The sequence below is a fragment of the Phyllobates terribilis genome, unplaced genomic scaffold (genome assembly GCF_046119375.1).
Source record: "Phyllobates terribilis strain yellow unplaced genomic scaffold, ASM4611937v1 Scaffold_7__3_contigs__length_470593459, whole genome shotgun sequence".
NCBI classification, from domain to species: domain Eukaryota; kingdom Metazoa; phylum Chordata; class Amphibia; order Anura; family Dendrobatidae; genus Phyllobates; species Phyllobates terribilis.
This window is the reverse complement of record NW_027362767.1, coordinates 424404187-424421115: the sequence shown is the minus strand read 5'-3', so window position 1 is coordinate 424421115 and position 16929 is coordinate 424404187. Positions and strand designations below refer to the sequence as shown.

Genomic DNA, 16929 nt, shown 5'->3' with positions numbered 1-16929 from the left:
TAGTTTTGAAAGAAACAAGCCCCTGCCGGAACTTAGAAGTGGACAGGGTGGAACTTATGGTTCTGAGTACACCACCCCACCCCTGATCCCAATTAGCCGCCTGACACCTCCAGAGAATAACTGTAGCACATCTAGCCCTTCACCAGTCTCCGGTACCAGGCTCGGCAGCCGTTACTCCCTGAAGTTGGCAAAAACGTCTTCAGTTCTCGGGTCTCTAAATTTTTTTGCCCAATATAAATCTGATCTAACTTCACCGATGCCCAACTCATAAGATCATTACTGTTACCAGGGAAAGCCAATATGGGAGGACGACCTGCGGAAATGATCAAGAAGATCAGAGAATACCTGAAAATTTCAGACAATAGGGAAGATCATCTAGGTGAGAATCTAACTATTATCTATCTATCATCTATCTATTATCTATCTATCATCTATCTATCATCTATCATCCATCTATTATCTATCTATCTATTATCTATCTATCATCTATCTATTATCTATCTATCATCTATCTATTATCTATCATCCATCTATTATCTATCATCTATTATCTATCTATTATCTATCATCTATTATCTATCTATTATCTATCTATTATCTATCATCTATCTATTAACTATCTATTATCTATCATCTATGTATTATCTATTATCTATCTATTATCTATCATCTATGTATTATCTATCATCTATCTATTATCTATCATCTATCTATTATCTATCATCTATTATCTATCTATTATCTATCTATTATCTATCATCTATCTATTATCTATCATCTATGTATTATCTATTATCTATCTATTATCTATCTATTATCTATCATCTATGTATTATCTATCATCTATCTATTATCTATCATCTATCTATCTATTATCTATCTATCTATTATCTATCATCTATCTATTATCTATTATCTATCATCTATCTATTATCTATCTATCATCTATCTATCTATTATCTATCTATCTATTATCTATCATCTATCATCTATCTATCTATTATCTATCATCTATCTATCTATTATCTATCTATCTATTATCTATCATCTATCTATTATCTATCATCTATTTATCATATATCTATCTATTATCTATCATCTATCTATCATCTATCTATCTATTATCTATCTATCTATTATCTATCATCTATCTATCTATCATCTATCTATCTATTATCTATCATCTATCTATCTATTATCTATCTATCTATTATCTATCATCTATCTATTATCTATCTATCTATTATCTATCATCTATCTATCATCTATTATCTATCATCCATCTATTATCTATCTATCTATTATCTATCATCTATTATCTATCTATCATCTATCTATTATCTATCATCTATCTATTATCTATCATCCATCTATTATCTATCATCTATTATCTATCTATTATCTATCATCTATCTATTAACTATCTATTATCTATCATCTATGTATTATCTATTATCTATTATCTATCATCTATGTATTATCTATCATCTATCTATCATCTATCTATCTATTATCTATCTATTATCTATCATCTATCTATTATCTATCTATCATCTATCTATCTCTTATCTATCTATCTATTATCTATTATCTATCTATCTATCTATCATCTATCTATTATCTATCTATTATCTATCATCTATCTATTATCTATCTATTATCTATCTATTATCTATCATCTATCTATTATCTATCTATCATCTATCTATCTCTTATCTATCTATCTATTATCTATCTATCTATCATCTATCTATTATCTATCTATTATCTATTATCTATCTATCTATCTATTATCTATCTATCTATCTATTATCTATCTATCTATCTGTCTGTGTTTGAGAATTGACATCTGGTAGATTTTGGTAAGTGATAAATGAAGGTGTGCGTGCAGTACTCTGTGCATAATTTTTACCTTATACCGGTCCATTTGTATTTGATTCACACATATTGGATATATTTACCCCCTAAATATAAACCCTAGAAAGACTCTTTTAACAAATACAGACCCTAGACAAGACCCTCTTAAATTAATACAGACCAGACCCTCTAAATCAATATAATACAGACCAGTGGTGTCACTAGAGTCCTATGGGCTTCGATGCAAAATTTGGACCTGTGCCCTCACATGCATGTTGGTCAGATATATGGGTCCTTGTAGCATTCTAGATCCTATAAAGACATGCGTGTTCCTCCCCCATGTAATTATGGCCCCCGTCCTGTCTCCGTCTTGTAATAATCTTCCCCATCCTGGGTCCCATGTTATAACATTTTTCCCTATCCTGGGCCCCTTCCTGGTATAATGTCCCCATTCTGTTATAAAGTCGTATAATGTCCCCCGTTCCGGAATAATGTTACCCAATGTCCCCCATTCTGGTATAATATTACCCAATGTCCCCCATTCTGGTATAATGTCCCTCATCCTGGTATAATGACCCCATTCTGGTATAATGTCCCCATTCTGGTATAATGTCCCTATTCCGGTATAATGCCCCCATTCTGATATAATGTCCCCATTCTGGTATAATGTCCCCCATTCTGGTATAATGTCCCTCATCCTGGTATAATGACCCCATTCTGATATAATTTCCCCATTCTGGTATAATGTTTCCATCCTGGTATAATGTCCCTATCCTAGTATAATGTCCCCCATTTTGGTATAATGTCCCCCATCCTGGTATAATATCCCCCATTCTGGTATAATGTCCCTATCCTGGTATAATGTCCCTCTTCTGGTATAATTGTCACGCACAGTGTAGGAAAGACAAAGTGCAACACGAAGGGATGAGGGGAAGGGAGACCAGACACTAAAGAAAGAGGGGGTGGAGACCTCCTAGGCTGATCTGATATCACCCTGTCTTCCCTACCGTTCCTATATTGGTTTCTCACCAATTGCCGATCAGGAACCTAAAACCCTGTATCTCCCTAGAGCTAGGCCCTGACTAGGTAAGGGGGGATGAGCGCTAGTCAGTCTTCACTAACAACTAAAGACAGCAAGGGGAGACATACACGGGGGAAGTAACTTAGCTTGAGCCGACTTCAGAGAGATTACACACACGGTCTCTTAGCACCAAAGAGGAAGTAAACAGACTGCAACAGCCCCAATCCTTCACAAGTGATGTGAATATCAACTCCCTATAGCAAACAAGAAGTATTTAAACACCCAGGTCTGGGTGTCAATTAGCCGGAGGGACGTAGCCGCTGGGTCCTAGAGTAAGACAGATCTAAGAAGGTGTCTGTAATTCCAAATGAAGAGATCTCCTACAACCAACTGCAGGGCGACTCTCTGTCACATCTCACACACCTGTGACAATAATGCCCCCATTCTGATATAATGTCCCCCATTTTGGTATAATGTCCCCTATTCTGGTATAATGTTCCCCAATTTGGTATAATGTCCCCGATCCTGGTATAATGTCCCCCATCCTGGTATATTATCCCCAATTCTGGTATAATGTCCCCATTCTGGTATAATGTCCCCCATTCTGGTATAATGTCCCCAATTCTAATATAATGTACTGTGCCTCTTCAGTTGTTCTCCAGCACATTTTAAAAAGAAAAACATTTCTACTCAACTTCCTCCACTCCAACGCCATGCAGCGTCCTCTTCTGTAGAGGGCGCAGGAGTCGGCAGCTGACTTCGGCGTTGCATGTCAGCTGCCTCCTCTGATTGGCCGGCGATGTGTATAGAATACCTTTCTCCTGAATGTGTGTCCAAGAAGGAACACCCAGGTGAAATTGGCATCGGCAGGCCCCCTCCTGCACGGGCTCAGTCACGCACCTAATGCAGACCCTAGACCAGACCCTCCTCTAAAGCAGCTAAAGCAGGGAGGAGAAACCACCGGCCCTCTGTCCGTTTACAGACCATGATGGCATTTCTTCCGGCCCCCTGGCAGATTCACAGGAACTGAAAATCTTGGACCACCGGCCCCTTTTTGCTGGCTGCTGTCCCTTTAATTCCACCCTAGACTGTGAGCACACGCGCAGCACTCACCACTGAAAGCTGCCATGCACGCATCAAGATTATATCCTGACGCTGGCCAGTGCCAATGTCAGGACATTCTTTGTGGGTGGAATTAGTGCGCTCTACGCTCCCGTCCCTCCAATGATGAAGGCAGTAGTTCCTGTGTCTCCTATGTGCTGTATATACACTACTCCCAGTGTCTCCTTTGTGAGGCATATACATCAGCTTCAGTGTCTCCTATGCGATGTATATTCAGCATCCAAATGTCTCCTATGTGATGTATATACACCAACCCCAGGGTCTTCAATGTGATGTATATATAGCAGCCCAGTGTCTTCTATGTGATGTATGCAGCAGTCTCAGTGGCTCCTTTGTAATGTATATACCACAGTCTGTGTCTCCTTTGTGATGTATATACAGCAGTCTTGGTGTCTCCTATGTGATGTATGGAAACACCAGTCTCTGTGTTTCCTATGTGATGTATATACAGCAGTCTCAGTGTCTCCTTTGTGATGTATATATAGCAGTACTAATGTCTCCTATGTGATGTATTCAGCAGTCTCAGTGTCTCCTATATGATGTACACAGCAGTCTGTATCTCCTATGTGATGTATATACAGCAGTCTAAGTATCTCCTATGTGATTTATATACAAATTAATAAAATAAATTCACCAGGTGCATGATCATAGAGCAAAAATAGCCATTAGACACAAAAAGGAATAATTTCTCTTAAATGGCAGAAAGCAACTCCAATTATAGCCAAATTACAAAAAGGAGAAAAAACTGAGTTCTATGCTTAAATATAACAATTTATTGACACATATAGTATAAACTATGTATAAAATTAATAAAGATGGAAAGGTAGTACATGGCTAACCAGGCAGAAAAAGCACAATAACAACAGTAAATAGACGGATATGAATGTATAAAAATAATTCATATAAATATAACAGACACAATGGTCATAGATATAAGTGCAGACATATGGGTGTCAAGATGAATACATAGTAAAGGGGCTCAAGCCCATAATAATGATGCAGACTGCAAGGTTACCGCAAGAGAAACAGTCCTCAATGTGCGTTTTGCATGTTCAGTATGCTGCTTCCTCGGGGGTCCTTACATCTTTTCTGCCCCCGGTATTCTGTTGACCATATTACTCATTCTGTTGATTCTGACATTCGCTCCTTTCTTTTTCTGTTCCCACATTTTCTCTTTGATAGACGTCTACGCATTTGGTGTTGGAGGAGACACAGATAAGACTGAGCTAAATGAACTGGCCTCGCAGAAAGAGAATGAAAAACACGTGTTTATCTTGGACACGGCAGATGACATGAAGACTACGTTCCAAAAAATTACACGTACAGCGCTGCAAATCTCATCTCTCACGCTGTCTCCTTTTCCCTTCTGTATAATATAAAATCAGCGCGTAATCCCGATTACAAACCAGACAGACAGGTGGAGCGCCGCTTGTCTTCTGATCTTTGTCGGCAGAAAAAATACAAATTTTATAATAGATCAATCCACCGAAATCGTGGAAAAGCCAAGACAGAAGTTATGTACAGGCTTGCTTCCCTCTATTCTGGGTCAGTTGCAGAGGGCTGCCTGTTAGGACCCGCGACTTGCAAATGGTGAAGTTGTCTGGGAGTGAAAGGAGAGAGCGCCGCTGAGCAATGTGTTGGTTGGGAGCGGAACGGGCGCTTCGCAACGGGAGGTTTGATAAGAGGACGTTTACCACGACATGAGGTCAGACCTGCAGTCCAGTGAGCTAGTAGAGTTGACGGGACATTGGTGTTGAGTATAGCAAGGACTGGTAATCAGTCTTGGCGAAACATCTTGAACCTGAAGGGTTCCTCAGGGGAGGAACTAGAGAAGCCCACCTGTGAGCAAGATTGTAGATTCGTCCCTGTAGGAGAATGGGGTGAACAACTCAAGAGTGAAGGTGTACTGGGCGATGAGCTGGAAAAGTCTCAGTGTGAAAGTGAGAGGGGCATGGAACGGAAGAACACTTCCAGCCGGTGAGACTATCCAGCCATGATAGCTGGGGCAGAAGGGCCACGTGCCAGGGGCCCAAGAGTGAGGCTCAACAAATAATCCTTTAAGGCTTAGTGAGACTTTGCTCTGGGATGTTTGTGTTATTTTGGCCACATTTTGTTCAAGAATTGTACCTCTAAGTTGAGCGTTCAGTAAAGTATAAAGAAAAATACAAGAATTGAACCGGGGCTGTCCGGTAAATCATCCTGAGGTGGCGGTCTACCACACAAGTTTGGACCATCTTTTACATACTGTATCTACAGTATCTCTTTCTATCTTATATGTATTTAGATTTTACACGACTTCCACCAATTGATCATAAATATATAATTTTTTTCCTTGACAGATATCAGTGACTATGGGGAAATGTGTGGCCTCAACGACGAGACCGATGAATCTGACAAAAGCTTGATTTATCCTTGGAACGTGAAGATTGGAGTGAGTGAAATACAAAATGAACCGAATTTATGATTTATACGTTTTTTTTTTTTTGTCTTGGGGTAATCGCTGGCGTTTTTAGCAATAAATTCTTCAAAATTGCGCATGCGGATTCATTAATATTGCACAAAATCAAATATACTCCATATTTGTTGTCTTTTACCTTCTTTTGTGCATTTTTTAGAGCAAAAAGTCACATGTTACTCTGATGTTTGGGTAAAAATTTTTGTGGTACAGTACAATAAAATCACTCTGGGGAGGAAACCTGGGGAACATTTATTTAAAAATTTTGGAGTTTTTTTTAAAAAAAATGACAAATAATAAATCGGTCACAAAAACAAACATAAAAAAAAAAACAGATGAAAAAGTAAAAAGTAGACATCAAAATAGGTGCAGCCTAAAAGAAGAATTTGGTACAAATTAAAAACAACATTAAAGGGGTTGTCCAGTGATAAGTAATTGTTAGTGTGGGGTCTGACCGCTGGCCCAGGCGCCGATAAGCGCAATGCAAACTTGTATCCCCTTAAATTGGAGCACAGTGCGCTCGCTAGACCGCCGCTCAATTCATGCCCTATGTAGCTGTCAATCTCAGCGCTCTGCCGCATAGAGAATGGACGGAGCAGCAGTCGGGCATCCGGAATGCAGCTCCATTTTGTAACGGGGACAAATTTACCCCAATCTCATGATCGGTGCAGATCCCAGCGGTCGGACCCCCACCGATAAGGAGAGAGGCAAGGATGGCAGGGTATTTAGCAGCCCCTGACTGGCACTTTGAGGGGTTGTTCAGTGGCTAATGGAATGAGTTCTATAACCCGAGACCCCTTCTGTCAAGACCCCCATTCCCTATCTATGCACTTCAGTAAAAATCAGAACTTGACTGTAATAACTATTCTATATCCTAGTTTGGAAAGAAAAGCCCTTGCTTCGGCTCTCTCATATCCAGCAGTTGGGTCATCTCTGCGGCACATTGTTTCACAGACATCCAAAACCTTGACGGATACACATTCGACATTGGTAAGTTCCTATATATGTAATGCCTCAGTAGTGCAGGCTCGGGTTCTGGGCCTGTAACGTAAAGCGATCATATTTTAAGGTACCCGAGCGAGGTAGTCGTGTGTGAGCTGCCGCTTCTGTTCACTCTGGCACCCTACAGACACAGCGTGTCCCCGTTCCGGGGTGTTGCTGTGTGTGGGGTGCATCACACTTACTTCTGGCCCATAGGCCTCCACTGGCTCCAGGCTTTCCTCTTCCAGAGCCTTCGCAGCAAACAATCCAGGGGGCACGAGATTCGTAAAAACAATCAAACTTTTACTTGACAGCTTGCAGTCTGTACAATCAGGTATATAGGATAGAGCCCAACGGGTTACAGTCTTTCACACAGGTACCGGACACAACTTCAGCCCTGGTTCTCAGTATGGGTAGAGCATCCCTCTTGCTAGCTTCCCTAGCACTAGGAATTCTTCTCTACCACAAGCAGTGCACCCAGAATCCATTACCCTCCACCTCTGAGAGTCTGAGTCCATCTTTCCCTGCAGCTTCGCAGACTTAGTACGCCCAAGGCCCCCCAACGTCTATCTCTTGATTCCCAGGCCGACAGACAGATTCGCATGGAAGGGTTCTTTGGTAATCCACTGCCCCTAGTAACAGGCTCACGTTGTCCCTAGCAGCCTATTGCCTGTGACCACTGCTGTCACTTCTTACTTCTCCAAACTGACTTGTCACTTCCTGAACTTGGCACTAACTCTCAGTTTCCCCTCCCCAATCCAGGCTGGCCGTTACAGTTAACCATGTCTAGGCTAAACTGCAACCCCAGAGGGTTTTACTTTCAGAAACATGCATTAATATAAAATACATTTAACGCCTTGGAGCGTCAGGAAGCAGAACATTACCTCCACCACTCCTACAATATCACAGCATAGAAGTAAGGTATTACAAAAAACGTTTTTATATCTTTAATGCTCAATAGAACAAGAATTATAGCCGCCCATAAACCTAAGTGCGGTCACACATTTCCCATGAATAATGAAGGCCAGATTTGGTTTTATTCAGGTTCTTGGGCCGCATCTTCCCAGGAGGTCAGTATTCTGCTTTCCTCCCTTCCTGAGCTGTAATTAATTGTTCTTATTGTTATGTTTTTTTTTGCAGTTTTTAGCATTACTATAAGAGGGGGAGGGGGGCAGCAATTCTGACATTTCAATTTTTTTTCTTTTCGTTTCGCCGTTCACTGCATGGGAGAAATATTATAATATTTTCATGCAGCAATACCAAATATGTAAAAAAAAAAAGGATTTTTTTTGTTAGATTTCAATTATATTTCGAGGACGAAATATTATGGTGATGTCATCGGTGCACATTTTTGCAGGCGGTGGGGTCTACGGGCATCGGGAAGGGACTCTTCCCCTCCTTTACCAACCTCAGAAGTGCCATACATGGACGGAGGTTGTGGACCCCCTTGGTCCTGGCACTTGCCCTGGATTTTTGAGCGGTGGGGCCCTTGCGTTCTGAAGTTGTCGCCCCTCTTTGTTAGCTCATTGCCGCCCCTCCATCTGCACCAGTCCATCTCATAGCAACAGAATGGCATAGGAGGCCTAGGCCTGACCTTACATAATGGACTCTACGCCTTTGCACCATAATCTATACCATAATATATACGCCATGCTGACATAAGGGAAGTTCTTCCAATTAGCTGACTTAAAGGGCCACAATTTGCTCTGGTTGAGTCAATTTCCCCTTTAAGGTCTGCCCAACAGGATGGCGTTCTGCATCGTCACTTCTTCCTTTCTTCTGATGAAGGTCCATAGTGTATAATACCTGTCATCCCATGTCTTCTAGGTGGTGAAACTTACAAAGCAGAAAGTATTAAAATTCACGACTGCTACAATCTGAGCCGTAAATCGAGCAGAGGGATACATCAGGATTTCGACTATGATGTGGCTCTTGTAAAACTAAGCAAGAAAGTGAAATTCTCCATTAGCGCCAGGTAGGACACTGTTCTAGAACCTGGAGCCACCACTAGGGGGAGCTCACTGCATACAGATTTGTAAAGCTCCCATGAAGATCAAAAATAGCTATACAAGTCAAAATGTAGTTAAGCACCCCCTAGTGGCAGGCAGCCAGAATTAAACATCTATGGGTTATCCCCGTCTTCATAAAATGGGTATTGTTGGATAGTACTCGTAAGTACAAGCACTTTTGCCACTTACTGCTTATCAAAATTTTCAGCCGTTCAGGAGATATTAACATTTTTCTTTTGTCTACAGCTCGTTGACTCGGAAACCGACCACCGCTGCTAGACAGAAGAACATGCAGATTGTTCACAAGCTCCTTTCTACTGAGCTTTGTAAGCGCTGCTCTGAAGCTGGGCAGGATCTCCTAGAGCGCGCCGTCACCTCCTAATCCCGGTCAGCATCAGAGCAGTATTTACAAGCTAGATGGCAACGGTGGTCGGTCTCCTAGGCAACGAGCTGTAAGCAAAAGTGTTAATATCTCAAGAACGGCTGCAAATTTTAATAAGCAGTAAATTGCAAAAGTGCTTGTTTTTACAAGCTCTATCCGACAATATCCTATGAAAGTAAAATTTGGACCTTAAAACAAAACTGTAGATGTCAACGCAAAAAGGTTTTGTAAATTTGGCAGATCCCCCTGGGGTTGGCACCATTACACATTGACCAAGGGACTAAATCAACCTGACAACCTCCTTATTTTTGTGTTACAGGCCCATCTGCCTCCCCTGCACGGAGCTTGCCAACAGGGCAATGAAGAAGACGAAGGATGCAAGCTGCGACGAACACCGTAATGTCTCATCGGGGCGTCCGGTCCCATACACATTCACACCAGCTGGTTAAAGGGAAACTCCAAGTACAGCCATTCTGGTTGTCATGGCTACATCGATCATCATGTGTATACATCTTAGTGTTCTTCTTGATGCTACGTTATATGTAGGTTATAAAATTACTAAAGAAAAAGGAGAGTGACAGGAGGTCGCCATGGCAACCAGAAGGAAACCGCCATTGTTAGAGGCCTTCAGCTTTCTTTGAAGCCTGGCATCATTACTATCTAATAGTGACGATTTATGGGGGCCTGACCATTAGGACCCACGTAGATCTGAAGGGGCATCTCCTTCCTTGAGGGTACAACCCCCAATAATCATAAAGAGGTGACATTTTCCTATGATATCCCACTTTTTATAACCCTGACACGCAGAAACCACAAATAAAAATGGAGATTCTTTCAGGCCTAAATTGTCCAGCACAGACTAGTTGCTAGGGAGTCATTTCGCCTAACAACCCCCATGATAAAGTCTATGGTTGCTAAGTGGCGTTTGCCTAGCAACCAGCCTGAAACAGCGGCGGCACTGTGCTGCCGACAGAGAGGAGGCTCGGCAGCACTCGTCCTCCATCTTGGAGGACTAGATTTATAGGGCCTTTGTATGATGCCTGCCCTGTAATGGCTTCTGTGTTGTGACAGGCACCTTCTTACAGAAAGGCAGTGGCGTGCCGGCTGAATTTCTGTCCAGAGAAGGTTCACAAAAAGAGCTGAAAAAGATGGAGGTCTTTATAAAGTACGACAATCTGGTAAGTCCCAAGCTGAATATTTTATAGGCAATGACTTATCTCATCCATCAATCTGCTGACCGCTGCAGCCAATCACTGGCCCTAGTGGTCACATGCTCATTATTGTCAAGAAACCCCCACTTAATTCCCAATCTCAATATTGGGAGAAAGCAGCTGATTATTTTCTTACAGGAGGATCGGGCATCCATCAATCAGCTGACCGCTGCAGCCAACCACTGGCCCTAGTAGTGGTCACATGCTTATTATTGATAAGAAACCCCCACTTAATTTTCAAAACGAGGTTCTGCAGCAGCTGGACCGACATTGTAATGACTGTATTCTATTTTATCGTCCAGAGAGAAGCCTGCGTGTCGGCCATTAAAGGCTTTGACACATATAAAAACATCACCCCCCATGACATGGTGTCTCCGCGCCACCTCTGTGTACAGGGAGATATGTCTTGTAAGGGTAAGTGCCTCCTCCAGCAAACCCGAAGGGTCCCATTCATATTTTGTTTTCTTAAGTCACTTTCTTGGGGGATGTGGTATTTTTGGACATTTTTTGCCCCATATCCACCAGTATGGCGCACGCCTGTTCATTAATTTGGTGCAAAATAAAAATTGCTTTAAAAAAAAAAAAATTTGCACACTTCACTAAATTGCAAGGCAATGATCGTTAAAATTTCCCTGCAGCACTCCCACAGGATAAATGAGGTATTACACTGCACTCACAGTGCAATTCACACGTTGGGTCCTCCAGAGCAAGAAGTGCTTATTGTAACTCCTATCCAGTCCCGACATATTGATTGGGACCCTTGTACCCTCACCCCTCATTATTAACTCATAATTCTCCAATTGGGCATTTAACCCTTTCCCAGCTATTTCTATATGACCAATCCCATTTTTCTCTTACAGGAGAATCCGGAGGATCTCTTTTTGTGAACCCGAATAAGAGAAGATTCTTCCAGGTGAGACTGAAAGCAATGTGTAAGATAATCCGCCAGTAGGAGAAACCTCCATACATCAGAGTCTGTAGATAAGGTTATTATACAGCTATACGGTACCTGGGGGCACAAACAGGACCGAGCCTCAGTGCCCATTAGGCAATCATGAGCCATGAGATTATATAGAGACTATACAATGAGGTGGGCTTCATAGGAGATTGTCAGATTTACGGTACACTGCACTACTCTAGTATTGCAGTGTATTAAAAAAAGAGGGGACCAAGTCCCCTTAAGGGGACTAATTAAAGGTGTAAAAAAAAATACACAAAAATATTTTTCAATATTAAAAAACAAACAAAAATTAAAAGTTTAAATAACCCTCCTTTCCTCAAAAAAACAAAACAAATAAAAAAAACACGAAAAAGGGGGAGATAAAAAAAAAAGCCCACTACCCGTAGTTAACACTAGGGGGAGCAGAATACATATATTTCTATGTACTGAACGCGATAAATATATACAGTACAGACCAAAAGTTTGGACACACCTTCTCACTTAAAGATTTTTCTGTATTTTCATGACTATGAAAATTGTACATTCACACTGAAGGCATCAAAACTATGAATTAACACATGTGGAATTATATACTTAACAAAAAAGTGTGAAACAACTGAAAATATGTCTTATATTCTAGGTTCTTCAGAGTAGCCCGCTTTTGCTTTGATGACTGCTTTGCACTCTCTTGGCATTCTCTTGATGAGCTTCAAGAGGTAGTCACCGGAAATGGTTTTCACTTCACAGGTGTGCCCTGTCAGGTTTAATAAGTGGGATTTCTTGCCTTATAAATGGGGTTGGGACCATCAGTTGTGCTGTGCAGAAGTCAGGTGGATACACAGCTGATAGTCCTACTGAATAGACTGTTAGAATTTGTATTATGGCAAGAAAAAAGCAGCTAAGTAAAGAAAAACGAGTGACCATCATTACTTTAAGAAATGAAGGTCAGTAAGTCCGAAAAATTGGGAAAACTTTGAAAGTGTCCCCAAGTGCAGTTGCAAAAACCATCAAGCGCTACAAAGAAACTGGCTCACATGAGGACAGCCCCAAGAAAGGAAGACCAAGAGTCACCTCTGCTTCTGAGGATAAGTTAATCCGAGTCACCAGCCTCAGAAATCGCAGGTTAACAGCAGCTCAGATTAGAGACCAGGTCAATGCCACACAGAGTTCTAGCAGCAGACACATCTCTTCAACAACTGTTAAGAGGAGACTTTGTGCAGCAGGCCTTCATGGTAAAATAGCTGCTAGGAAACCACTGCTAAGGACAGGCAACAAGCAGAAGAGAGTTGTTTGGGCTAAAGAACACAAGGAATGGACATTAGACCAGTGGAAATCTGTGCTTTGGTCTGATGAGTCCAAATTTGAGATCTTTGGTTCCAACCACCGTGTCTTTGTGCGACGCAGAAAAGGTGAACGGATGGACTCTACATGCCTGGTTCCCACCGTGAAGCAAGGAGGAGGAGGTGTGATGGTGTGGGGGTGCTTTGCTTTATTCTAAATTGAAGGCATACTGAACCAGCATGGCTACCACAGCATCTTGCAGCGGCATGCTATTCCATCCGGTTTGCGTTTAGTTGGACCATCATTTATTTTTCAACAGGACAATGACCCCAAACACACCTCCAGGCTGTGTAAGGGCTATTTGACCAAGAAGGAGAGTGATGGGGTGCTACGCCAGATGACCTGGCCTCCACAGTCACCAGACCTGAACCCAATCGAGATGGTTTGGGGTGAGCTGGACCATAGAGTGAAGGCAAAAGGGCCAACAAGTGCTAAGCATCTCTGGGAACTCCTTCAAGATTGTTGGAAGACCATTTCCGGTGACTACCTCTTGAAGCTCATCAAGAGAATGCCAAGAGTGTGCAAAGCAGTCATCAAAGCAAAAGGTGGCTACTTTGAAGAACCTAGAATATAAGACATATTTTCAGTTGTTTCACACTTTTTTGTTAAGTATATAATTCCACATGTGTTAATTCATAGTTTTGATGCCTTCAGTGTGAATGTACAATTTTCATAGTCATGAAAATACAGAAAAATCTTTAAATGAGAAGGTGTGTCCAAACTTTTGGTCTGTACTGTATTCAGTGAGCTCTTCTAGTGAAAATGCAGCTGAGAAAACCCTATTATGTAATGTTACAGTAACAATCTAATATACTACTTTTTTTCTCACCTTTTAGGTTGGGGTCCTCAGTTTCGGTACATTTAATCCTTGCGAAACACCTGAAAGGAAAACCTCGTTCCCAGATTATGCTCGGGACTTTTATGTTGACCTCCTGCAGGTTCTGCCGTGGCTTCATAAACATCTCAAGGGTGAACTAGCATTTCAGCCCGGCATAAAGAACTACGAAGACGTCGTCTGTCCTGTATGATGCGATACCCAGCCCGGGTCAGTGCGCGCCTCGTGACTCCAGGGCCGCAATGTATGAAGGGACTTCTTGCTTTTTAGTCTATGAAATGAGATTGCAAGCTTAATGAGCTATAGCAGGACCCACCTTCCCCTTAATTTATCATATGGATTTATCGTATAATTTCCTACATGTTCTTCCTACTTTCTGAATAAAATGCCAGATGTACAGTGAAGACTGACAAATATTTGCCAATGCCTTTGTTTGGGGTTTGTGGTTGCAACTGATTTAACCCACTCAAATTGGCATTTTTTACGAATTTATTCACTGCATTTACTCTTCCTATAGAAGATATATTGTTTAAAGCTCTTACTGTAAAGAACCCCTACAATGGAAAGTCACTAAATATACAGCCGTTACTGTAAATAATGTCCACATGTGAAAAACCTTCATATTGACTGCTCATAAAGTAAAGATCTACATATGAAATAGTCAGTAATCCTTTACATCTGAAGTCACCATATAAACAATCTTACTGTAAAGAACCCTTACATTTGTAGTAACCATATTAATCTTACTGTAAAGAACCCCTACATACAGTATGTAGTAACCATATTAATCTTACTGTAAAGAACCCCTACATATGTAGTAACCATATTAATCTTACTGTAAAGAACAACTACATATGTAATAGCCATATTAATATTACAGTAAAGAACCCCTACATATGTAGTAACCATATTATTACAGTAAAGAACCCCTACATATGTAGTAACCATATTAATATTACAGTAAAGAACCCCTACATATGTAACAACCATATTAATCTTACTGTAAAGAACGCCTACATATGTAGTAACCATATCAATCTTACTGTAAAGAACGCCTACATATGTAGTAACCATATCAATCTTACTGTAAAGAACTATATATGTAATAACCATATTAATCTTACTGTAAAGAACCCCTACATATGTAGTAACCATATGTAGTAAAATCTCATAGCCAATAAAGTGTAACTGCCCTTACTGAACAAGCACCAGATTAAATGCTCTTACCGTAAAGAATCTCTCTACATGTAAAGTCATCATAATGCCACTCTTATGTGTATATATTACTTTCGACAGTTTACTGGCTCATACTGTAAAGAACCACACTACCTATGAAAAGTAACTATATTAATGCTCTTACTGTAAAGAAGCCCTTTTTTTATTACTTTACATGGATATTCCTTTCCTTCACCCTCAGGGCCGCTAGCCTGCTGTATTCTGAATGAAAAGTACATGTGCTGAAGACACATCTATGAAAAATGTTTAATCCCGCTTATTTCATGTCCATTGTTCAGATTTGCAATAAACTTTTTTATTTTCATGTTTTTCTTTATTGATCTGATAGCCCGTCCCTCTTGCCCAGAAGGAGAGCAGTCATTGAGGCCTCCCAAACCACAGGGAAATCAGAAATTAACCCCTCCAAGCACTAGATGTGCCGGATTATCAGATGGATGTCCACTAGTGTTGAGCGAGCATGCTCGACACTGCTCGGTACTGACCCGAGCATCTCACTACTCGGGATGTTCGGCGAGCACCGAGTATTTCCGGGTTACTCGGGCGGGAGCTCGGGTCTCCGCCCTGCATGTTTGGCGCTCTTTACAGAGCCAATGAACATGCAGGGATTGCTTGCCAGTCACTGTAATGCCGCAGCCATGTTGTTTGTGGGCATTACAGTGATTGGCTGGCCGCACAGCGTCACCTCGAGTATTTAAAACCGGGCGCCGCCATCTTGGACACAGACGCTCCGGATCAGACAGTGTAGGGACAGCGCTACTGATTTAGGGAGAGATATATAGTGCGAAATAGTTAGTGTAGGGTCTCTAAAGCCTGCAAAATCAAAGAAACAGTCCTTCTCAGGACTAATATCCATCCCAGGTATCAGGCAGGCAGGCAGGCTGTATAGGAGACGCAGTGGTTATACCAGCAAACGCTGCATTACAGTCCTGTGTGCTCCTGCTGGTCAAATTGCTAGACTTATCCCCAGGTCTCAGGGGCCAGGAAAAATCCTTTTTTTTCATCTAAATCCTGTATTTTTTTTTTCCTCAGTCAGACTGTACAAATACGCATCTTATTAACCTTTTAGTATCCCCCCCCAAAAAAAAAAAAAAATTGAGTGTGTCTGTGACTGTTCAGACACCGATATATCTGTTTAAAAGATTCTGGTGTAGGCCACATAACTAAAACTGTGGTTTTGCAGTTCCACGGTTCAAATCTCAGTATTATCCAGCTTTTTGCCTTTTTTACGTAAAAAAAAAACAGTAAGTGTCTCACTGACTGTTCAGACACAAATATATCTGTTTAAAATATTCTGGTGTAGGCCAGAGAAATAGAAGTGTGGTTTTCCTCTTCCACGGTTCTAATCTCCTTTCTATTACCCTTTTTCCATTGATATTGAGAGTGTAAGCTATTTTACTTCCTTTACAATGGGCAAGGCGCGTGGCAAGGGACGTGGAACTGGACGTTCTGGTGATGGTTCATGCAGAGGACGGGGCCGTGGCCAAGGTGAAAATGTGCCACAACCAACAGCCACATCTTCTCGCTCCCACTTCTTGACCG

General features: G+C 41.3%; 1 protein-coding gene across 2 annotated transcripts in view; it reads left to right on the top strand.

Annotated features, from left to right (window-relative positions):
- LOC141155155 (complement C2-like) overlaps positions 1 to 15694 on the top strand; it is a 54393-nt gene extending 38699 nt beyond the window's left edge. For both annotated transcript variants that reach the window (XM_073641843.1, XM_073641842.1), the window contains exons 9-18: positions 290 to 379; positions 5183 to 5320; positions 6340 to 6431; positions 7334 to 7445; positions 9264 to 9411; positions 10147 to 10223; positions 10899 to 11005; positions 11341 to 11452; positions 11899 to 11951; positions 14156 to 15694. In XM_073641843.1, coding sequence (XP_073497944.1) covers positions 290 to 379; positions 5183 to 5320; positions 6340 to 6431; positions 7334 to 7445; positions 9264 to 9411; positions 10147 to 10223; positions 10899 to 11005; positions 11341 to 11452; positions 11899 to 11951; positions 14156 to 14347 — 1121 coding nt within the window. In that variant the 3' untranslated portion in view covers positions 14348 to 15694. The remainder of the gene's footprint in view (positions 1 to 289; positions 380 to 5182; positions 5321 to 6339; positions 6432 to 7333; positions 7446 to 9263; positions 9412 to 10146; positions 10224 to 10898; positions 11006 to 11340; positions 11453 to 11898; positions 11952 to 14155) is intronic.
- Positions 15695 to 16929: the final 1235 nt, after the last annotated feature.